We start from the raw sequence: 23,073 nt of genomic DNA on the forward strand, positions 1-23,073 counted from the left end.
TCCATTCTTTATTATTTCAATGAGCAGAAAATCAATAATAATCACTTACATTCTTCAGGTAGCCTTTTCAAGCTAACATTATGCAAAAATATACTATTTCTGAAATTATAAGGACACATACTGCTTGAAATATATTAAAATCTCCAGTGTGAAACCCAAAAGATCGTACCAAAATAGTGTTAACATCATAAATAATTGAGCTTAGTAGTTTTCAAACATATTAAAGAATAACTTATCTTGTTATTAGCACTGGGGCAACAGTGGTTACAGATTGCTGAAAGTTACAGTCTCTTTTATGTAAATAACGGAGTAGAAAAGTAGCTTCAATCTAAGATATGTGCACACACTGTAGATGCAAAACGATCACCTTCAACCACCAGGCGAAATTCAAAAAATGTTCTGCCAAAAAGGAATTTGAAAATTTAACAAGATACTAAAGTCGGACATTGTCTGCTCTGCTGCAAAACAGTTTATTGCATTTTCCAAATGCCTCGCTGACCACATGACTGAACAAAACAGGGAAACGCAGGGAGGGTCCCTGGCTGCCTCCACCCTTCCAGAAACACTCTGATATCAACATTTGTTTCCGACCTCAACGTGCACACACACACTACTACTCCACCCACTTGCTTGTACTGGGCTGTCTGTCGCTCTCTGAACAGAAGCTTTTGCACTCATGATCACAACTTTTTAAAGGTGTGCTTTGGGTTGGACTAAACCCTTGTTCAAAGAAATTCCTTCAGATTAATTCTTACATTTTCCCCTTTTCCCTTGTTTTAAAAGAAAGTAACAAAGTGCAAACATTGCAGTCGTTAATGAAGGATGTTGCGGTGACTAACACTGTGAGCTGTGCTCCGTTTGCTTCTGACCGGTTAGGCTGCTTTCTTCCTCCATCACACCGAACTCATCCTGTTCCGCCTACAGCATGTTCCTGTTCCTGTTCTGCCAAACACAGCTACACGTCATCTTGCACAAATAAGGTTTTATGTTCACTAGGAAGTGTTCCTGCTTGGATTGGCGAGTTGCCACCTTTATCGGTGGATTTCCTTTAATGCTGCCTGCGTCCTGGCCTGAGAGCAACGGCAAGGACAAAGGTCTTGAGGATGTTTATGCCACATTTTCAAACATGAGGTCTGGACCAACTGAAAATATTCTCAAAATGAAGGGAGTGTTGGTCATTTTTGCAAATCCTAACTTAAAATCCCCAACACTGCAAGTCCAAGGGTGATCCAAGCCTTCTGCGGCACAACAGCTGATGCATCATTTAATTTTGAAAGGTTGTTGTTCCTCTCAGTGTTTTTATTGGTATCGGGAAACGTTTGCTCAGTAAGCTGATACGTCGTCACCACTTTGGTGTAGTCTCTCTCTTTGGAAACACACTCGTAGCTGCCATAGTTCTCGTGTGCCATGGCAGGGATGAGGTGCAAGCAGTTAGACTGCATTTGGAGACAAGGGCTGCTCTGGCCTCCATGCTCCCAGGTGTAGACAGCATGGTATGAGTCTATAGGACATGACAGATAGAAAGGGACATGAAGGGGGACCGAGTGAGTTGTCACCGAATACACTGGTGGTGAAGCGGTCTCCCGTTTGGTCCGGTTTACTAGTTTTTCTTCTACAAGAATAAAAAGAAGAGAAAATAGAGATGTGACCAAAAGTCTTTCAGCCCTTATCAGGTTTGTATGAATACCAGTCTCATCTTTAGTTACCTTCTTGTGATGCAGGACATAGACTTATGTTCCCATCAATGATATTTTGAATGCAGCCACTGAAAAAAAACACATGTTCCAATGAGTGCATTTCATTGTGAGAGATGAATGACGTTGCCCCGATGATCGGTTTGATGTTGGAAAGAGGTTGATTTTCTTTTCTCATCTTTGCATCAACATTTATTCTTATATTTGGCAGAAAGGTCATATTCAGATGAGCATGCAGAGAGCAGTTATTTCAGTGTTGTTAACGTGAATACTTTCCACACCTTCCACACTCCACAGTCGGGGTGCATCCAAACTTTGTCCAGGCACAGTACGGGTCCCGGGCCAGAACACAATCTGCACAGGACTTGCTGTACTCCTGACACCTCTGGAGGTCCATGAAAGAAATTCTCTCTGGAAAGCCCACCACTAACTTTTTCTGTGCACAGGGAGACAAATAATTTCACTGTAAACCATTGATAGACCAAGATTGACCATTGATAGATTTTTGGGCCCTTTGGGTTGATGAGAGCCGGAAAACGGAACTAAAGCATTGAAGTTGCAGACTGGCAAACCAAAACAGTGAGCTTAAAGACATTGAAATGCTCTGTAGAGCTGAAGGAATGTGTAAAGTCAAACTATAATTATTATTCGGTATTACAAGCGATCTTAATATTATCTATGATATTGATTCGTGCAGCATAAAAAAACATTTTAAAAAGGCATTATCAATACCTTTTTGGAGACAAGCTTCATTGATTTTATGGTTGAATAGCTGGGGAGTTGTGTTTCAGAGATGATGAAAGGTTCTGACCCGGACTCCAAGACTTTATGGATTGTCCCTGAATCTGTTCGAACGGCACACAAACAGCATTTTGTAGCGCTGTTATTTTGGGAGTGATGCTGTATTTTTAGCCCATTGTTCCTCACAGAGATTACAGACAGTCCATGATTAGAACAGATCAACAGGAAAACACACAAGGCATGAATAGCTAAACAAAGTACGGAAAACCAGGTACATAGTATTTCCTCCCATCCTGAACATACCAGTAGCCAGAAGCAGAACGTTATACATGTGCCGGTCTGCCGCCTGGACGCGGTCCACAGCTATCTTGGTGTAGTTGTTGCTGCTTATATAAAATGGAGCTGTATAATGCACGGAGTGAACCCAGTCAGTCATTTCTGGGTAATCCTTCACCATATTGACAGTGGCCAGTGGCAGGGTCCTGCTGTTTTTTACACACTGAAAAAGAGATGGACACAAAGCTGTTGTTTTTTCATTCATAAGTAGTTTGTATGCTGTAGGAAGAGAGAACGTAAACCGAATGTTTGTAGGAGACTCGGGTCAAGCAACTCTTAACGTATACAATACAGAAGGCATCCGAAGCTGCATAAAAACAAGTAAGACAAACATTTGCTCAAGCTATAAACTGAATATGGCAACAAGTCAATCTCCTTTAAGGAACCATTACTCACTGGGTCAGAAAACTCTTTACTACCACGAGAGGAAAGTCTGAAATGTATCCATGTTTGTGGGGCCTCTTTAGTTCCTCAGCTACAGGGTTGAACTTAAATAGAGTTCATGTAAAAAAAAAACTACAATGTCAATCTACAGATGGAAACACTGAACCACATTTGATGGGGATAAGTATTACAGACACACATTTTCCACGTCTCCACCCACTGATGTAACATGTGTGTGTGTTTGTTTTTTTAAACTACTGTCTGGAACATCTGATAGATACGCCTAGAACACAAATAAAACCCTGAGAGGAAGTAGTTGGTCTCTGCACATCAACTTAGCAACAAAACAAATGGTTACCGTTCCTGGCCTTGGTTTTGGGACTTCTTTGTTGTAGCCCTTGAAAGTCGAGTTCGCAAATATTTCTTCAATCATTCCTATTGAATAGATGCACACTGCTGTGGAGTTCCTAGAAGAGCAATAAGATAACCGAAGTTAGGATGCAAATGACAGTTGTTATCTGTATTTCAGTGGTGGTGGTCAGAGTTAGGATTTTTTCCTATTGCCTGATGCTGTTGGTTTTTTTTGCAGAAGATCTTTCATTCAAATTCATTCAAACCTTTATCAAGTTATTTTGACCATCTTTTTAAAATATCTCTCTTTTGTGAGTCACCCTACTTTACAAAGTGCAATACTAAATTGAGACTAGACAGAGCACTCATCTTAAGTGACTATGGAGCAGTCCAATGTTTTTGATAAAGAGACAGACAGACAGACAGACAGACAGACAGACAGACAGACAGACAGACAGACAGACAGACAGACAGACAGACAGACAGACAGAGAGACAGACAGACAGACAGACAGAGGCCAAGATTAGTTTTGTTGAAGTGACAGCTATTTTGTGTTGCCCTGTCAGCATGTTGCTTGTGTTGTTGCTTAGTTGCTGATAATGAAGGAAGGGAAAGTGTCGAACCAGCTGCTTGTGAAAAGCGTGAAAAGGGCGTAGACTCTGGTGTCTCTCCAATCCTCAGCATGCATCACATAAATGTCTTGGAGACGGTTGAAATAGAGCGACTCTTCTGGAATCCCGCAGACAAGCCGAGCCTTGAGGAAAGATGTCCACATGTTCTGGAAGAATCGTTTTGATCCACCTTCATCTACCTGCAAAATGACACCAATAAATGACACCAGGAAGACGCTCTTCACTTTTCTTACAGAATAAAATTCATCAACTAATTGTTATTTGATAGGACTGTCTTTACTTGGACCATGAACCCTGGAATGGAACACCTAACCGCTGTTAGGGCAAGTCTTGTTTTGCACAAATGTCAAATAACAAGGGTGTTGAAAAGATTGTATTTCACCACAATAATAGCATGTTAGTTGATTGAGATAGAAGAAGCCTGGTTTGTTAGTGCAGGTATAGTGGAAATGAGACAGGCATTAATGCATTAATCATGTGTATGCCTTTGTCAAAGACTGGCATTGTATTCACGTACCGCAGGATATCACTCCCTATCTCCCTTTGTTTTTTTCAATTAAATACTTTATTTCCTGCCAGGTTATCAATTGACAGTCTGCACTTTCAATATGAGCATATCAGTACGTTATACTCTCCTCATAAAACTACTGTAAATAGTGGCTGACCTTAACCGTTCAACATCAAACACACTGATTTGACAGATGGTGGCCTTTCTACTCCTTTATTGGGTGCATTCAGGAGGGTTTACTCTGGGAGACACAGCAATAACACTAAAACACTGACGTTAAACTCTGCTGAGGTCTCCCCTCAGTGACTCAGTGTCTGTTTATTCTAATAGAAACTAGAAGAAGAAATAGATTATGCTTGTGGGAATATCTTGCAAAATATAGATGTATGCACTACATTAAAACTCACCATGTGAATGATCCTTTTCCATTCATATGTAAAGTCAAAGTTTATCCTCGCCCTTGGGAACAACGATTGACAAAATAATCTTCTTGTGCTTTCGATCATATTACACGGCCTCATCAATATTTCATATTCTTAGCATCAAAGCCCTGCTAGCTCCACCCAAAGGCCATGCTTTTCATCCTACTAGACCAAAGCAGGTTGAACTAAGGCTGGGTAGACTGATACCTAATATTGACACAATCAACACTCAGTCTTGTTTTGAATGTAAATACCAGCATAGATAGGACTGAAGAGAATTTGGGTAATTTGCTGAAGCAGTCTAGTGAGAAATGAGAGCTTCACTGACGTAAGCTTTGTCCACTTCAGTGTGCAGCGTACCTTACAAACTCTGGCAACCCTCGATATCCAGGGGTCAGCCTCCGGATTGGGATCGGAGTTCTTTTCACGGAAAAAGATGTAGATTTTTTCATTGTCAGGGTCTTCCCTCTGCTTCACCCAGGAAGCAGAGATGAATGTGGGCTCTGTGAGAGGAGGACATGTTCACCAAACTGCTTCACCGTTTACAGCAGGCCTAAAGTGCCGTGCCAGCAGATAATATATGATGACAAAGCTTGACAAACTGATACTATGCAGGTGCAGTATGAAGGAATATTGATTCTTGCTGATTTTCCCTGATCTTATATTCATCCTCCGTTATAAATAAACTTTAAATTCATTAACCCACCTGAGACCCAGTTATCATACATCCAGACATTAGTTCTGCTCCCAGCTTTTCTTCTGAACTGTAATGAACTTCCGTCAGTATCCAAAGGCGCCGCTGAATATAGCTCCCCCTCTAAATAGCAGAGATAAATCATGTGAAAACGAGCAAAGACGTTCAATTATTGAGTGTAGTTAAGTGAAAGTGCACTGGTTCTCCAACTCTGCTACCACACATGACTCGATGCGGTTGCATAAGTCTGCAGCCCCCAGTCACATTTTTAAACCTTCTAAAATATGGGTGTGCAAGTTGCTTTATTCAACATACCTGCTGTGAGGGATACAGAGTTATGTGTGTAAACAAATGGAGAGATGCCCGTCCCCTCATAACTCTCCACCATTTCATGAGACTGGTTGTTCACTGAAGAAAACTGTAGAACCACAGAAAGCCAAAAGAATGTTGTCATAGTTAGTTGTGATGGTGTAACATATCGAGACACCAGCCACCCAACACCCTACTGAAACCACAGACAGGGTGCTAATTAAAGTTGAAGGAGAACCATAGATGTTACACAAAAAAAGCTCCGTGCTTTAATTAGCTGGGCATTCTTGCTGCCAGTAAAGTTAACCAGAAACTATAACTGGAGCATGACAGACAGAAGTGATATGAACTGGAACATATGCAGCGATTCATGCAAATACTCACAAGCTTCCAACACTGCGGTCTGTGTCCATTTGTTCCACAGACAAACAGGCTGTCCTGAAACTTCTCAATCACGGTGATGACATTTGCACATTGGCCCTACAAGAACAGAAGCTATTATTACCAAGTCATCACACAGAACTAAATATGCTTTTCATTTCAAAAATCTATTATTTTGCAAATTTGTTGAGCAGTCATTTCTGATCACATGAATCTCTATTTACTGACCTCTTGGCACTGTTGATGGTCCAGGGCTTTCAAATGAATTTTCTGCAGGGGGGGGGGGGGGGGGGGGCATTGATGAACAAATTCACGAAGTTTTCACTTAAGGATAGTTTTAAATAAGACATTAGAAAATGAAAATTTACATTTCAAACGTTACCGTCTGACTTACTTATTATTAAAGCAAGACAGTTGCACTCAAAGCTCTGCCCAAAAACAGGTGTTTTGGGCGGGGACATGTTTGAAATAGCTGAACGATGGATATAAACGAAACATCGGAAACACATGTTATGTTTTCTTTCTTATGTATGCTTTCTCAGGCAAAAATCAATCAATGTACTCCCTTTGTAGCTTCAGCTGCTTCTGGCAAAAATCAATTTGTGTAAAATGGAGATATGTCTGACTTAGAAACAAACCACTTTTGCTTTAGTTTCTTGAAAAACATTCAACAAGCCCACTTTTGTATGTCATCAAGGTCTGTTTGTGTCAACCACCAGCAGCTCCTTCTGCCTTAAAGCTGCATGTTATAGCTGGCTTTGAAAGGATATATTTCCCAGTGGGCACTGCCAGACAGACTCCTGTAACAATAGCTCCGTGACAACCATCTGTTAAAGCATCTAATTATGGCCTCAGCTGCATCACAAACTCCACCCTCACTAACCACACACACAGAGATCCGGCTCAGAACCCATCAATAAGATATTAGATGAAGAGTATACAGGAAGTAAATGTACTGCAGGTGAAATAAACACATTAATTCAAAATATAAAAGTTCAGACACACCCACCTCTATAACATGATAGTCATCCACATCAAGTTTCAGCACAAAATCTGTTCCTCCGAGATACATCTGGTCAGAGTCCTCATGATAGAAGAACACGCTGTGATTCTGATATATTTGGTATTCAAATCCACCACTGTTCATAGCTGAGGGAGTAAAGCATTGTCATATTTTACATACAGCCTTTAACATGGAGGGATGTGAAGGTCAGACTAAACCATGTGAATAATTGTATCGTCGTGCAATGACATTACAAGTTAACTCATGGCGTCTCATCTGGTCATTCCCTTTGGAGATCATAGGGGTATCTAAACTGAACTACATCTCTTAGCGGGTTTAAGAAGGATTTGAGGATTAACTTTGTATCGGACTCTTCTAACCATCTACACTAATTTGGTGACCGACATTGCTTTTCCTGATTACGTCTGAAACATTGCATTCGTAGCGGTAGAAAAGGCGAAACGTGAACGTACCTTTGCTTAGAAGTCTGGGATTATTTTTAGATCCAAGAGTCGGCAAAGAAAGGAAGAGTTGAAAATCCCCAGCAAGCCAAATATAACTGAAAACAAATCGCAACATTTTGCGCCTTAGATGGTTAACATACTTATATCTGTTTGAACCGTCCTCAATCCCTCAGTCTAATGACGACCTGGGAAAAGAGACAGGTGACACCAGCCGGGGAGCTCAAACCTTAGTATCCGCCCACTTCCCGATGAGCACAACTCCGATACTGAACTGCTGTCGATTGATGTTTATTATCGTCATGAAATTATCGGTGTGGAAGCATTACAAATTACAAATATGTAAAGGTTAACAAGCAGAAGAAAAACAGACTTATATGTTGTCATTCATGTATAATATAATTTAAAGCTGTTAAAATAGACAGTTCATAATAAAAAAAAAAGAATAATGTAATTGACGCAGTACCTGCAGGGCAGTTATTGAACATTATTTAAAATAGTCTATAGTCTATAAATAGCTATTTGAGAAAAATATCTGATGTAGGTTGAGGGAGAAAGACAAACTAAAATGAAAATCAAACGCGAGACAAAGAAGAACGCATTTCCATCTAAATGCAAATCTGCAACAATAAGAACATAATATATTGATGAGACTGAAATAATATCTGATTGCTCCCTTGACATAAAGAGCCGGTACAGTTGCAGACTGAGTAGTTTATGGTGGTCCAGCTCTGATGTAAGTGGCATTACCGTAACTATTTATGATCCAGATTGATTGTGTAAATGGAAGGGAACCCTCCCTGCCTTGGAAATCAGACTCTGTTTACTGGATCTACTAACTCATCAACCACGCTGACAGATACATTTTCTTTTCCACTGTGCATAACATTCCTTCCCCAGGTTTCCCCTCAATGAATATATATAAACATCAGCAAAGAGTTGCAGGTGCTATGCATTACCTTTCGTTCTCAGTCCATATAAACTCCTGCAAGGGTCTCTATGCACGGTGGAAAGGATCTGTCCAGAATTGTAAATCTAACTTGCTTTTGCCCAGGTTTGTCTTACAACAAATTCCTTTTGTATCACAACTGTATCTGTGAGCTGAACCATGCAGGCACGATCAACAATGCATATGGTACAATACAATTGGTGTTTGTAATGAAAAATAATTGCCCGACCTCCAACATCAGGACCATCAAGGGAAGCTCACTGTCGTCCAATCAGATGTGAGGAAGCAGAACGTACTTCCGGTTCAGTTCTTCCGCGTACTGCTGCTCAGCTGACTGACCGCTGACAGCCATGGTAAACACGTCCAACAGTCGGATTCTTTAACACTAGTTAACTTATTTAGAAGCCGGTTTTTACAAGACATGTTAGTTGCATGATTTCTAAATGTTTTAGGTAACGTTGATCGTTAACTTCAACTTCAACGGTGTTTAGACCCGGCTTTTAGGAAGCTAACGTTAGCAGGCTAAGCTAGTTAGTAACTTTCAATGATGGATGTCGAACGTCGATGTAACTGTTAAATGCTCTCGTTACAGTGTTTCAGGAATGACTTTTGTTACAGAACAGCAAACAATATGCATGTGATGTCTTGTCTGTTGTAGCGGTTTCGTTTCTGTGGAGATTTGGACTGTCCAGACTGGGTACTGGCCGAAATAAGCACATTAGCCAAGATTGTGAGTACTTATCAGGGTCAATATTGCGATTTTCAGGGTCAGTTTATGGTGTTTTTTGTAATGCTGATACTTGTGTCTTCTGCCTTTCTAACACAACAGTCAAGTGTCAAAATGAAACTACTCTGTGCTCAAGTGCTGAAGGATTTGCTCGGGGATGGCATTGATGTAAGACATTTAACACATTTCCATATAATCATTTCCTCACGTTATATTCACAATTCACTCACTGATACGAGCTCTTCTCTCTTTTTTTAGTATGATAAGGTTACAAAGCTTACTGCAGATGCAAAGTTTGGTAAGTCTCCCTCATACTGCAGATCTTTTACTAATTGAAGGGTAATGTACAAGTACTACAGTAAAGAAATACCCCATTACAAATAAAGAGCCTACATTACAAATATGCCAAATAAGTACAGAAGTATTTCGAGATCATTGAATAAACAGACTTTAAATACTGCTTGGGGAGCTAAATCTACAACAATGCATCATGTTTTACAAGCCCATCATATGTTTTGTGTGCAACACCTTAATTGGCAGACTGATTAGTAGAATTTACAAGTAAAACAACGTATTATTATGATAGAGCATTAAATAATGTACCAGTACTGCAAAAATATTCCTGATCAGAGTACTTGAGTTAATGTACTTAATTATGTTCCTCTGCTGCTGGTACTGCATTTAAATATAACTCATATACTTAAACACATAAGCCTATGAATTTGTGATACTTGCATTGGATTTCTTTGCTATTAAATGTTCATTCATGACATCAATCTGTCTTGCAGAGAGCGGCGACATCAAAGCTAGTGTGGCAGTGCTCCGCTTCATTTTCTCCAGTGCAGCGAAGCATGATGTTGACAGTGAGTCCCTGTCCAGTGAGCTGCAGCAGCTCGGTCTGCCTAAAGGTAAGTCCACTCTGGTTCCCCGTGTTTGGTATAAAAATTATGATCATATAATCTGTTGTCACACATGGACAGACCGCTTTCCATACTTTATTTTTTGTGCCAAGAGTAAGGATGGACTGGTTGTTTAGGGTTGTTTTATTTCAGGGGTAATGTTTGCATTAAGTGGAGCCCTTTGCAGATACCCAGGGCTCCTACACAACCAAGGACTCCTGAATATAGAGTTAGATATTCGTAAGATGTGCAGATTTGCACTTCTACAAACAGACAGGTCCACGATCGCAGCCTATACTGTCATTAGTGGAGCATATTGCATCGCATAGTTGGGTATTGTGGAACTAAATATGATAAAACACTGCAGTCAGCTATAAAACAATCACAATTGACTCTCCAGCTGCTTGAGATGGTGTTTTTCAAATGTTGTGATCCACTTTATTTTAAAGATATTAACTGCTTTACTTTTCACTTTAATGGATCGGTTACTTATGTATTAATGTGTGAAAAGGCTTAAATGTGATTATGCATTATAAAATAAATCTTGACTTTACTATTAATTTCACACAAATTCATTATTTTAGAACACACGACGGGTCTCTGCAAATCATATGAAGACAAGCACTCCACGCTGCAAGGCAAATTAAGAGAGACAAGTCTGAGATGTAAGTAATTCTGTCTGCCTCGTTCTTTTTTACAAGAGGAAGACAGAAATAACTGATGATGATAGCTGTTCTCTGTGAGGCTGCTGACGGAGAGATTGGCTCCAATTCTGACCTGTAATGAATTTCAGTGGGCCGGCTGGAGGCCGTGTCCTGGCGCGTCGACTACACACTGAGCTCCAGTGAACTGATGGAGGTGAATGAACCAATTATTCAGCTTAAACTGCAGACACAAGGAGCAGAGTCGGGCTCAACAGAGACGACTGTTGTTTCGGTTTCTGCTGACAAGTTCAGAGTCTTGCTTGCAGGTTAGTTCTGCATCATGTCAAATTGCAGTTATTTTCTCAAAGTACGTCCATTTTCAAACAGTTTTATTGGCCAGAATTATTTTGCGATGAATCTTTTTCCTCTGTGTGTTTCCACAGAGCTCAAACAAGCCCAGACTAGGATGAATGCACTGCAATGAAGAGTGGACAGTCAAGTCAGACCAGACGTAATACTGCTGTTAAAAAGTGCCATACTTACATCTTTGATATGAATGTTGTTATTTGTATTGACTTAATATTAATTGTATTTTTCTACCACATTAGTGATAATAATTGGTTGAAATATGTCCAGACTGAACGAGAATACTGAATGGACCATTTTTGTAAAATATTGTACATTGGTTCACACATTTTGATTTGAATTGTTTATAATTTGTGTTTTATAAAAATAAAAAATAAAATGTGTCATATTTGTATCATTACCGGTTTCCGCAAAGCTGACATATCCCACCATGCATCGGGGCTTTACTGTTAGCTCTTATGTTTGCTTAAAAATGCAAAAACAGCGAGAGAAAAAACATTGACTTGGATGAAAAACACGTGCGATGACTATAAACAACGAGCGTGCGTGAGAGCATGGAGATTACGCGATATTTACGGACAGTCAATGATTCTTGCTTGTGTTACACTTCTTATATACAGTATGGTTGCACAACATGGCGGTAACTTGGGAAAAGAGAATAGTTACGCTGGTCCACAATCCAGCATAGTAGGTGGCGGTAATGCGCATGACGCTGGTTGCCAGCCGTAATAAAACCGAAGAAGAAGAAGCATGTTTGATAACACGCATGTTGTGAACGCGTGCAGAGAGTAGAGGAATCCGACAAACACCCTCGGTTATGTGACTGTAGTTTAAGTCTTTGAAAGAGACTACTTTATTAACGGCTCGGTCTGTTTCCTGTTTCGGGGTAAGTTGTTTTGCTCTTTGATGTTCCTCGCAACTCAATGAAAACGCCCCTTTTCAGAGCGTGTTTAGCTTATTTCTTTATCATGTGGAGGTGGCGTGATGTGCTTTGTGTAGTCCGTGTGCATGGAGGCCAAGCCTTTAAATTGAGGTCACAAGTCCATCCAACACACACTCCTCCACTCTTTGAAATAAAAGAATATAAACCAAGGTCCTTGGGGCTTTTTATTTTCTATTCATTCAGTTAACTGTTCCTTTATGTCTGTACATTTTATTTACCTACACACACGTCCTCAATGTCCATTACAGGTAGCTACAGCGCTTGATGTTATGTTTTGTGATGCCACGTTATTCTTAGCAGATCAGCTTCATTTGTTCGAGCAAAATGCCTGAGGGACCAGAGCTCCACCTGGCAAGCCTTTACGTGAACAACATGTGCACAGGAGTGGTGTTCACTGGGGCAGTCAGAAAATCTGAAGTCAGCAAGAATCCTGATGTGCCCTTCACCTGTGAGGCCTATCGCATCACTGCCGCTTCCAGAGGGAAGGAAGTGAAGCTCACGCTGACGCCCATGAAGAGTGATGATTCAAAAAAGAGAGTGAAGGCAGGACAAGCAGACCAGCCCATTGACATAGTCTTTCGCTTTGGGATGTCGGGCTATTTCCGCTTCACCACAGAGGATGAGCTGCCCAAACATGCCCATCTGCATTTTTATTCCAAAGAGGAGCCCTGCAGAGTGCTGAGCTATGTGGATGCACGCAGGTTTGGCAGCTGGCATCCCGATGGGAAGTGGCAGCCTGACAGAGGGCCTTGCATCATGTTTGAGTACGAAAGCTTCAGGTTAGTAATGCTGAGAGACTGTCACTCGAGTCACCTGCTCAATCAAAGTATCGCTGTCACACTGACCAGTTAATATCTTTGCAGGGAGAATATAGTGTCGCACCTGTCGGACCGTGCCTTTGACAGGCCCATCTGTGAAGTTCTGCTCAATCAGAAGTACTTCAACGGTATCGGGAACTACCTGAGGGCTGAAATCCTTTTCAGGTGATGAACCTCGCACAGTCCTCAGAACTACTCAAATGGCACATTATACAGTTACGTGTTAGGAAAGCACCGATACTGACCTCAGTAAGTGGATCGGGTATCAGCCATGACATGACAATCCATTTTAAATATAGGCCTGTCAATTATTTTCATTCTGTAATAATCTGGAATCATTTCCCATGAAAATATCATCCTCAAATAACTTCTTTATCAATGTCATTAAGTCCAGTGTTTCCTCCAGCAGCTACATTTATTCAGACATATAGCGATGTGAAATTGGCATTGGATTGATATTGAGTAATCAGAATAAGCATTAGAAGAGAAAATGTTGGATCGGTGCATCCCTAATCATAATAACAATATTTACTAATTTACAGGGAGACATCAAATATTACTACAGATGTTCTCAAATGGCTAGTTTGCACCTGTAGTAACCTGCTAGGTTACTAGTGGCTACGAAGAACAGAAAGTGAGAGAAAGCAGGCACATAGAAAGCCTGGTACAGAGAGACCTTGACTAACAGTCAGTTTAAAAAGAAACATAAGATTAGCAAGAAGGCAACAGGGAGTAGCTTGGCTTTAGTACAATAATTCACGAATCAAGGTCGCACTAGAAAGACGAAGAAAAGGTTTCTTTTGTCTCTATGAAGTGTTTTTCCTGTGAGTTTCTGGTGTGACGAAAAAGTCTGATTCCATGTTTTGAATTGTTCACCGAAACAGAACCGGCTCTCATGAGACTCGAGGTCTGTTTACTTGCAGATATGAAAAGAATGGCTTTCTTTCACTTCTCGGTTTCTTACATCCAGCATGCTGATTCTGACGCACGTTGAAAACAAAGGAGCCTTTCTGTTTCACATAAGAATGGGTCTTAAGTGGTCCATCTTTTTTTAGGTTGAACATCCCACCCTTCGTTTCCGCCAGGACCGTGTTGGAAGGCCTGCAGTCAGAAGATGTATTCGAAGACAAGAAGCCTTTGAAAAATGAGATCACAGACACAAAGATGAAAGAGCCCCAGACAGTGACTCTCTTTCTTCAGATCATTAAACACTCAACAATCACCGCTTTACATTCTCTAACAGTGCCTCTTTCTTTCTTCTGTACACAAGACCTCAGACGGCGATAAACAGAAAGAAGGGAAAGGGGAGACGGGTGACCTGCTCAGACTGTGCCATACGGTACCTCTAGAGGTGGTGAACCATGGTTGGTCACTTTGTTTGAAAGACTAATTCATAATGATTTCATTCAGAGATTAACACATTGAATTTCCTGTGAAATTGCTTTTTTTTTGACACATTTTGTTTTCTTAGGTGGGAAGGGCTACGATCCCCAGAAGGCGGACTACTCTGACTTTCAGGCATGGCTGCAGTGTTACTATGTGGTTGGAATGACATCTATACGGGACCACAATGGCAGAACTATGTGGTTCAAAGTGAGTCAATAGGAAAATCCTGTATTTTAAACTCTCTGGCACAGTTTCACATGTCACTAATACGTACTCTTCTAATTTTAGGGAGATCCAGGCCCCATGGCACCTAAAGGTACTTTGAATGCATGAATCTGAGAATAGTCGATGAATAAACTGATCTGTATTGTTTTTCACACAATAGATTCAAAGGCACCTAAGGCCAAAAAGAGAGCAAAGAAAGAAGATGACCACGATTACACAGAAAAGAAAAAGGTCACAATTCAATATTTTTTTTTTGCTTTAGGTAATTAACTCCACAGCTGTAACTCTAAACACAAGTTTGATTTCATTAGGTGGCCAGCAGCACATCAAAGAAGAACATGGTGAAACAGGAAACTGTGACCAAAACACCCAAGAAAGAAAAGGATGCACATTCAAAGGAAGCCGTATCCAAGAGAGGAAAGACCGAAAAGTCCCTAAAAGTAAACGCACCTCAACATGAACAGAGACCAACTGCACGTGGGAAGAAAAACAGCAGTGCAGAGTCAACTACAGGTCAGCTCATGAAATTCTCTCAAAATGATAAAAAACAAAAACAACCTACTGGAGCACTATTGGAAAGAAACCTCAACAGAATTCTAATCTCATGGTCGTCCTTGTTGCAGGTCCACAGAGGCGGAGCGAGAGAGCGACCAGGCAGAACAGCAAATAAAAAGAAAGGAGGCATGTTTTTACACTGGCAAATAGTTTTTAATAAAACATGTTTTTACATAAGTTCTGAAACATTTTATTGATTTTTTGCAAAGTAATTACTTTATTTTTGTCACATTGTCATCCACGAGGAGCTCAAACTGATGCCTTCCATCTAAAGTATCCTAATAAACTGCATCACCAGATGATACATTTTATAGAATTGAATTAGTTTCTACGCTTAGGATTTAGAATTTGTGACGACCCTGAGGTTTGGTTACAAGATGAGGAGAAGTGACACAATTTGGAAGGGGCTGAAGTTCAGAGTGACTCCCTCTGACGTAATGCGAGCTGGCTGGGTGGGGTATTGTCTCTCCAGGAAATCACAACTGAAAGGCAAAAAAATGAAGCTTTGTTCTTAGACAATACAACAATAAAAATGCCACACAGCAGTGAATGCTGTACAAATATAAATACTCACTGCCAGGCTTCCCTGACTGGGAGGGTGGTGCAGAGAGTTGCAGCCACGCTGCTCCCATGTGACTCATAGAGTCGGACCACAAGTGCCCCTTTCCTGTCCTCAGCCTGTCACGGGAAACACGGTAAACCACCATTAGTGGGCTGAGTGGATTAAGTCAAGCATCTTGGCATCTAATGGGATACCTGTTTAATGGTCTCAAGGATGACTGCTGCAGTGCTGACGGAAAAGGCACTCCAGGGCTCGGTGTCGGCAGTGCACTGGATTGACTTTAAAGGGAAGTTGAGGTTGTACGCACACTGGATGACAGAGGCATCTTGGAAAGATCCTGTATTTAAACAAACATTATATCACGAGGTCCACGGTGAGAGATTCAAGGTTTAATGAGAACAGTTCAATCCTACCTGTGTGTGGCATGACTGCATAGGTGAAATGATGAGTCCCCATGTCAGCATTGATATCTGGTGCCTTAGGTGCCCTCAGTCTATGACAGAGACGTATACTGTGAGATGCAGGGATTATTTAAATGAGGTGGAACTGATATGAACAGTGGGAAACCTCACAGGGACAGCGTCATGGTGTTCTTGTGGACTGAATAGCCATATTTGCAGTCATTCAGCAGTGCAACCCCAAAGTTGTGCTCAGACAAATCGGCCCATTTGTGACCCCAAACCTGAGAAGGGAAGCCATGATGAAAAACAGCAAAGACAATACAAAGCATTTCAACAGCATTGTTCCTGCTGCGACAGCATTGCTGACATCTTTTGTCTTTAAGTTGAACATCATCCAACTCATACAGTTCATTCCAGTGGTGTACCTCAAATCTGGCCCAGTCCCATGAAGTGTTCCTGTGTGTGGGTCTCTGCAGATGGCCAAACTGGATCTCATATGTAGCATTGGGGCTGCGTACTTGCACTGGGAATTCCACCTTAAGAAACTTGTGTGACTCAGCCCACTCCACCTGAAATTGGAGGATGCAACACTGAGTATCTCTTGGGTTTTGAAGAATCGGTCAACTGTTGGCTCAGCGATTCTCCCGATGTCATAAACGTACCTCTGTGTTGAATTTGATGTAAGGACACATGGCGTCCATGACTATCTCCTGCTTTATAGTGCTCTTGTCACTGATCCTGAGTGTGAAGCTGACACTGCCTCGGAGCCCACCTGAGGACACCACATGAGGAGGCTGCACCACCTCCAGAACCGGCTTCCTATAGGGTCACTCCAGCAGTTAGGTTATTGTTATTCATACAGCTGCAAATACTGTAATGTGCATTCAGATGGAAAAAGATGTATGCAACAGGAATGACACCTCGTCTGCAGATGGTAGTCCATTACATCCCAAGCATCCCAGTACAGAGGGACATCATCAAACATGACAAACTGGTTCCCATGACAGCTGTCAGAGATGGCTTCTCTAAAAACCAACCAAGTGGTGAGACAGATGTTATTATTCAGTGTATAATTAGGAGTAGAAAATGTGGCCACGTGGTCCTACAGCACCTGTTAGCATTGATCAAATACAGCGATGCCAAAGTGCCATCTTTGTTTACGACAGTCTGTAAAATCCCGTTCTCCATGAGGATAGTGCCGTCGGCCTGTACATTACACACCTCAGTAAGCCAAATTAAATTACAATATAGCTAAAATAATTAAAGTCCTATATATATATATATATATATAAAGTACATACTTGAGAAGTGACAGAGACTGGAGCCACAGGCTGTGTGTCTTTGACGGGGGTCAAGCCGATGCTGGGAACTCTCACCAGAGCTGCAGTACAACAGATACCACAGAGCATCAAATATGCAGTTGTACTTTGTAAGGCAGCAACAGAAATATTGTAAATATATAACATACCCAGACCAGGTCTACCAGCGCCATCTTGAATTTGGATGACTTCATGGCGCTCCCATGGCAGAGAGTTGAACACACCAGTGGAGTTCCCGTTTGACCCCAGGGCTCCAAAGGCTTCATGCAGCAGTGCAGCGCCATCCCTGCGGATATCTGATACACAGCACAACACTCTTTTTACTTTGGAAAGCAATATATGAATATGGCTGTGGTTTTAATGGACATCAAACTGTACCTTCATAATACCTGAGCGCATCCTCCACCACCATCTCTATACAGCTGCCGGGAATCACGTCATGGAATTGATTTAGAAGAAGCAGCCTGACAGGGAAACACCAAAGAAAGTACTTTCATACTGCAACAACAGAGGCCATTCATTTATTAATCATCAAACTTCAATGAGAGTGTCTGGACCTCCAGAGCTCCTGCAGTTTTTCCACAGGATACTGAAAAGTCCTGTTCCGACACAGCGCCAAGCTGCTGGCTGTCTCAACGTCATGAAGCAGCGCCTCACACTGCCGGTTCCCCCGTTTAATCTGGAAGAGAAAATAACTACACTTTATCAAACAGTACAAACGTGATATCATATTCCTTGTGTTGTATTTATTAATTTATACTTCCTGGAAAAGTACAACCATTTTCCTCCCACTTGTGTGAGTCTCTTAAATTGTACAGGTAATCATGCCTCCATATATGCCTGTGTATCTGCCTTTACTTATTTATATTTACATGAAGCAATCATGACTATTAGCATGAATGGCTAGATGTAACAATCCAAGTAAATCCTGCATGTAAATAATCGATGCTATATCCCGCACCACCCAGTGAATATTTACAGAAACTATAGTTTTATTATGCATATTCTTTTTGATATTCTTTTTCTTTTCTAGCCTATTTGTGTTCGGATATTCTTTCCTTTAGTTTAGTATTCGCAAAGTGTCCTTTTAAAAGCTCTCGTTCTACCTGAGCCTGTGTGGTGTAGGTGCCGTTGTGCAGCTCAAGGAAGAGCTCTCCGGTCCAAGTACAAAGCAGAGCGGAGTCGGCCTGAAGCTGAGAGAAGAGCTCGTCAGGACTAGAAGGCTGGACCCTGAGAAACACACAAGAATTAGACATGGCAGTGGCCAATGATGTCACTGGTTGCACCTTTGTTATTCATTCTGACTAAAACATGATTGTAATGACTAATATTGTAGAACCACATCACAATGACATCAGTAAATATCACTCATATCCTTTGACATGTAACAAGCTTGGAGGAGTCCACTGCCTACGTGCCGGCAAACCCTATTACAGAAATCCCACAGTGCAGGAAAAGACATAAACTCATGACTAATTTACTCCTAGGATGTTCTTCCGCCTCATTTTTGGGCTTGGTTGTTGTTACTGACGAGTGTTGAGTTTAATGTGTGGGACAGGAACTGACTTGGGAAGTCCATCTGTGTCCTGGACCCGGTGCAGTCTGTCGAGCATCAACTGTGTGGGACCGCCGCCTCCATCGCCAAAACCAAACAACACTGCACTGTGGTTAGCTCTTCCTTTGTCTTTGTTATTCTTCACTGTGTTCAACAGCTGTGGGCAGAAATGTAAGCTTTGTGAGGATTGTAAATACTCTCGTCACAGACTCAACATTCACCATGTTATGTGTACCAAAAACTCACGTCTTCAACCTTGCCCATCATTGTGTAGGAATTTCCTGGTGGGAAGTGGGTTAAAACCTTGGAGCCATCCAGACCTTCCCAGAAAAATGTGTTGTGCTTCAGAAAAGAGAAATAAAAACTGAAAATAAAAACTTAACAATACAATTGTTGTGTTTTTAAAATCAGCCAGTATACCAACTTACGGGAAAGGTGTTGACCAGGTTCCAGCTGAGCTTCTGTGTCAAGAAATTTGAAATGCCAGAGCCCTGCATTATCTGAGGAAGCTGGGCAGAGTAGCCAAAGGTGTCCGGAAGCCAGAACTAAAGAACCGGAAAAGATAATTATAGTATGCATATGTGATGAAAAAGTGGTCACAAACCTAGCAGTAGTTTATGAATCCATACCTCTTTGCAATGGATCCCAAACTCGTGGTTAAAGAAGCGCTGGCCTTCCAGGAACTGCCGGACCATGGACTCACCTGAGGGCAGATTGCCATCCTGACAGGGAAACATGTAATTAATAAATCTTAACTTAGGATATGATGTTCATAAAAAAAAAATAGCAAAATGGCAGCAGCCCCTTTAATATAATTGAATTCATAATAAGATTAGGTTCACCATTTCCACCCATGTTCCTCCAACTGGAATGAATCGTCCTTTCTTAACGTAATGCTGGATCTGGGAGAAGAGTCCCGGGTACCAGCTCTTCACCCACTGGAACTGCTGGGCCTGAACAAAAACAAAAAGGTCAAAACTAAAGCGGGACGCTCATATTTGTAAAACCTTTATGGCTCATACAAAACCGTGTTAGTGGGGAAATACCTGAGAGCAAGTAAAGACAAAGTCTGGGTTCTTCTCCATCAAACGGATCACGGTCACCCAGCTTCGGCCACATTTGCGAATGGTCTCTTCGTAGGGCCATAGCCAAGCTGCAGATAACAGAAATTTAGAAATATGAACCAATCCGACAAAAATATTGGAGGATTTTATGTGCATTTTCTATTAGTTTCTACTAGGGCAGAGTATCGTGTGTTTTTTCGTATTGTTTTGCTTCCACGGATACAGAATAAGCTAACCACAAGCTGCCCGGAAAAAATAAAATAGTAAGACATTGGCAAAATCGTTATTTAAATCTGTAAATATCTAATCACTATTAGTAAATTCAACTACAAATCTGACCAGGCATACGACGCCAGGTTTTCTTCACCGTTTTCCATTCTCATAAGGACACATTTTAGACATTAGACTGAGACCTGAGTCTATGTGACAGTGACCCATCGCATGAGCAGTGTGCTGGCTGTCCCCGTTCCGCTGGCTGAAGAAGGTGTGGGCCAGACTGTGAGCTTTGGAGAAAGAGCTGGGATCAGAGGGGTCGCAGAGGTTCACCATCTCATTGACAGTGAAGAGTGCCTGGTAGCCTCGTTGCTCTCCCTCTCCGAGTTCCTGTGAAGGAAGAGAAAAGTTAACGTTCATTAAACTTCCAACTGAAGTAAAGTAACGTGTATTGTTTCGTGTGACCTTACCTTCACGATGTCAATCAGCATCTCAAAATCAGTGAGCAGCTCCCGTACATCGCGGTTGAATACCACCAGCTCAGCCTTCTGTACAGAGAACTTCCTGTTTGGATCTGGGGCTGCAATCATGGACCCTTGACCGGCTCCAAAAAGCCCATTACAGGCCACCTCCACATAAAGGGTGACACTAAAGAACAAGAGAAAATATTGTTAGATATGAAGTTGGTTACAGAAGCAGCGATGAACTCATGTTTGAGTAACTGACCTGTGTGGCTCCTCATCTTTCAGACAGTCTGACAGGATGTAACTCGTCTTCTCACCCTCTTTGGTCAGGCCCTACACATATGTCACAAGGAAATCTAGTCATGCGTTTGCATAGAATTTTGGCACTTTGATCTAGCCTGACTGCTACATTACCTGAACTGGCTGTTCATCTCTCCAGACCATTGCTTCGCCATCGCTTTCCCACAGAAGATGAACCTCTTTCCCTCTCCAGGACTCTGGGATTGTCAGGGTCACCTTAAACCAGCAGGTCCACCACCTACAGCAAGCACCAAGCTTGGTTTATTGCCAAGATCAGGGGGAATAAAAACAGATCTGCGGGTGATACAAATCGGACAACTGTACTGACGTGGGTCCAAAGGTATCACCAACTGTATGAGGTGCAAAGGTCTGCTGAAAGGCCTCTGTGAATGTGATCCGTTTTGAGGACAAGAAGGAGGCGAGGGACTCCAGCGGGCAGGAGTCTCCATAGAGCCTGCAGAGAATAATTACTCAAAAAGTCAAAGTTATATAGAGAGCTCAAAATCACAACGTGCATTATGTATGATGAGGTCAGAATTAACTTACTTTTGGGTGCTATAATCTCAACTTAACTCTCTGTAGGACTACAGTATGTTGCAGACCTGTGCAACTTGTACTGATATTCAAATAAACACTGAGCAGCATGATGTGCATTTGCGTGTAGGATATGAATGAACGTGATATTGAACAACCCTCTGTTTAAAAAACAGAAACATGTTTGGTCTGCTGCACTCAAGCACTTCAGGCCATTGTACTAGTAGACGTCAATGCAGCTGCGTGTAACGACGCCTTACCGTCCTCTCAGGTTGCAGTCCGTGAAGTAAATATCAGAGATAAATTTATCTGCTCTCTCCAGGAGAGTGCGCCTGTTTTTTAGCACAGGCTGGCGATACATCACGAAACCGACATGCAGCTTTACAGTCGACGGCGAGCACCCAAATCTAGAAGACCCGGAAGTAAAACGTAATGTCATTGTACTTAATGTAACCAGCCACTAGATGGCACTCCTGTTTCTTCCTTTCATGGGTCAGGAAAAGGATGGAACTGTGCAAAGTGTCACCAATGGGCATCTTTTATTTGCTTTTAAAGGGTCAAATCGCTGGAATCATGTAAAAAATATATTTTTATTTTCAATTTGGGCTTTGTGAACAGGTATCCCCGGTCGAAGATATTATAGGTCAAAATATGACGCTGTAGGTCACTGATAGCCTTGCTTAAGCTAAGCCTGCTAGACATGGGACTTTTCATTGGGAATTACAGAATGCAATGAAAATTACATTTTACGTAATACGTATTTGATTTATTTTTTATTCCGAGACAGCAGTTATTTACACTTATACACAACGTAGTAACTGAAGAACATCATGGCACAAACAAAATGTATAAAATAACTACAGTTGAACACAGGAGTGGCACATTGTTTTGAGATATGGCAACAGAATATCAACTGTGCAATGACGCCACAAGCAGCAATGAACGGGCTAAATAATCTTCTGCTGGAGGACTGATAAATGTCACTTCATGTTCTTTTTTTTAAACCCTATATTGAGGAGAAACAATCACCTTGTGCTTCTCTCTACCATGTAATGTAGTGATAGCTTGTTTATTCAGTCTAAAGTACAGTAACAGTGTCATCTTCTACGCCATAAGCATGCAACTCGGCCTACTGCACACTGAACATCTAAAATGACCCGCAAGAAATGTATGAATATAATAAATGCAGAAGAGATGATAAAATGGCCAAGGGAAACCCTGTGAGAATGACAT

The 23,073-nt window shown here is 41.5% G+C and overlaps 4 protein-coding genes across 8 annotated transcripts; 2 read left to right on the forward strand and 2 right to left on the reverse strand.

Moving 5' to 3' along the window:
- sema7a (semaphorin 7A (JohnMiltonHagen blood group)) lies at nt 1-8,955 on the reverse strand. 2 transcript variants are annotated; one of them, XM_079266334.1, is made up of 15 exons: nt 8,876-8,955; nt 7,929-8,014; nt 7,462-7,601; nt 6,681-6,722; nt 6,456-6,551; nt 6,078-6,180; nt 5,775-5,885; nt 5,429-5,571; nt 4,130-4,317; nt 3,514-3,622; nt 2,739-2,934; nt 2,427-2,539; nt 1,976-2,130; nt 1,707-1,765; nt 1-1,612 (listed from the first exon to the last, which is right to left on the reverse strand). In XM_079266334.1, exons 3-15 carry the CDS (start codon nt 7,597-7,599, stop codon nt 1,191-1,193), a joined length of 1,875 nt encoding a protein of 624 aa, XP_079122460.1. In that variant the 5' UTR covers nt 7,600-7,601; nt 7,929-8,014; nt 8,876-8,955; the 3' UTR covers nt 1-1,190. The 2 variants fall into 2 exon arrangements, with proteins under 2 accessions (XP_079122460.1, XP_079122459.1); XM_079266333.1 differs by lacking the exon at nt 8,876-8,955 and having other exon boundaries at nt 7,929-8,060.
- A 216-nt stretch (nt 8,956-9,171) lies between these two features.
- Nucleotides 9,172-11,870, forward strand: commd4 (COMM domain containing 4). The gene is made up of 8 exons (XM_079280613.1): nt 9,172-9,218; nt 9,524-9,595; nt 9,695-9,760; nt 9,851-9,890; nt 10,381-10,500; nt 11,076-11,156; nt 11,285-11,461; nt 11,579-11,870. The coding sequence occupies exons 1-8, from the start codon at nt 9,216-9,218 to the stop codon at nt 11,617-11,619; spliced, it is 600 nt and encodes a 199-aa protein (XP_079136739.1). The 5' UTR covers nt 9,172-9,215; the 3' UTR covers nt 11,620-11,870.
- A 284-nt stretch (nt 11,871-12,154) lies between these two features.
- On the forward strand, nt 12,155-15,605 carry neil1 (nei-like DNA glycosylase 1). Of its 3 annotated transcripts, none has more exons than XM_079280383.1 (10): nt 12,155-12,387; nt 12,742-13,223; nt 13,308-13,427; nt 14,318-14,444; nt 14,533-14,626; nt 14,734-14,855; nt 14,937-14,964; nt 15,034-15,104; nt 15,185-15,386; nt 15,497-15,605. In XM_079280383.1, the coding sequence occupies exons 2-10, from the start codon at nt 12,769-12,771 to the stop codon at nt 15,541-15,543; spliced, it is 1,266 nt and encodes a 421-aa protein (XP_079136509.1). In that variant the 5' UTR covers nt 12,155-12,387; nt 12,742-12,768; the 3' UTR covers nt 15,544-15,605. The 3 variants fall into 3 exon arrangements, with proteins under 3 accessions (XP_079136509.1, XP_079136508.1, XP_079136510.1); XM_079280382.1 differs by having other exon boundaries at nt 12,745-13,223; XM_079280384.1 differs by lacking the exons at nt 14,937-14,964; nt 15,497-15,605 and having other exon boundaries at nt 12,745-13,223; nt 15,185-15,351.
- Nucleotides 15,606-15,769: 164 nt separating this feature from the next.
- Nucleotides 15,770-22,246, reverse strand: man2c1 (mannosidase, alpha, class 2C, member 1). 2 transcript variants are annotated; one of them, XM_079280360.1, is made up of 26 exons: nt 22,101-22,246; nt 21,635-21,760; nt 21,421-21,544; nt 21,269-21,339; nt 21,013-21,190; nt 20,743-20,932; nt 20,312-20,418; nt 20,108-20,218; nt 19,895-19,987; nt 19,694-19,810; nt 19,512-19,607; nt 19,277-19,422; nt 18,817-18,940; nt 18,268-18,389; nt 18,089-18,132; nt 17,860-18,006; nt 17,693-17,772; nt 17,503-17,597; nt 17,312-17,416; nt 17,054-17,210; nt 16,817-16,960; nt 16,563-16,672; nt 16,404-16,483; nt 16,185-16,327; nt 16,003-16,106; nt 15,770-15,910 (listed from the first exon to the last, which is right to left on the reverse strand). In XM_079280360.1, the coding sequence occupies exons 1-26, from the start codon at nt 22,199-22,201 to the stop codon at nt 15,799-15,801; spliced, it is 3,027 nt and encodes a 1,008-aa protein (XP_079136486.1). In that variant the 5' UTR covers nt 22,202-22,246; the 3' UTR covers nt 15,770-15,798. The 2 variants fall into 2 exon arrangements, with proteins under 2 accessions (XP_079136486.1, XP_079136485.1); XM_079280359.1 differs by having other exon boundaries at nt 18,089-18,174.
- Between the last annotated feature and the right edge of the window lie 827 nt (nt 22,247-23,073).

The sequence above is a fragment of the Melanostigma gelatinosum genome (genome assembly GCF_949748355.1).
Source record: "Melanostigma gelatinosum genome assembly, chromosome: 1".
Lineage (NCBI taxonomy): Eukaryota > Metazoa > Chordata > Actinopteri > Perciformes > Zoarcidae > Melanostigma > Melanostigma gelatinosum.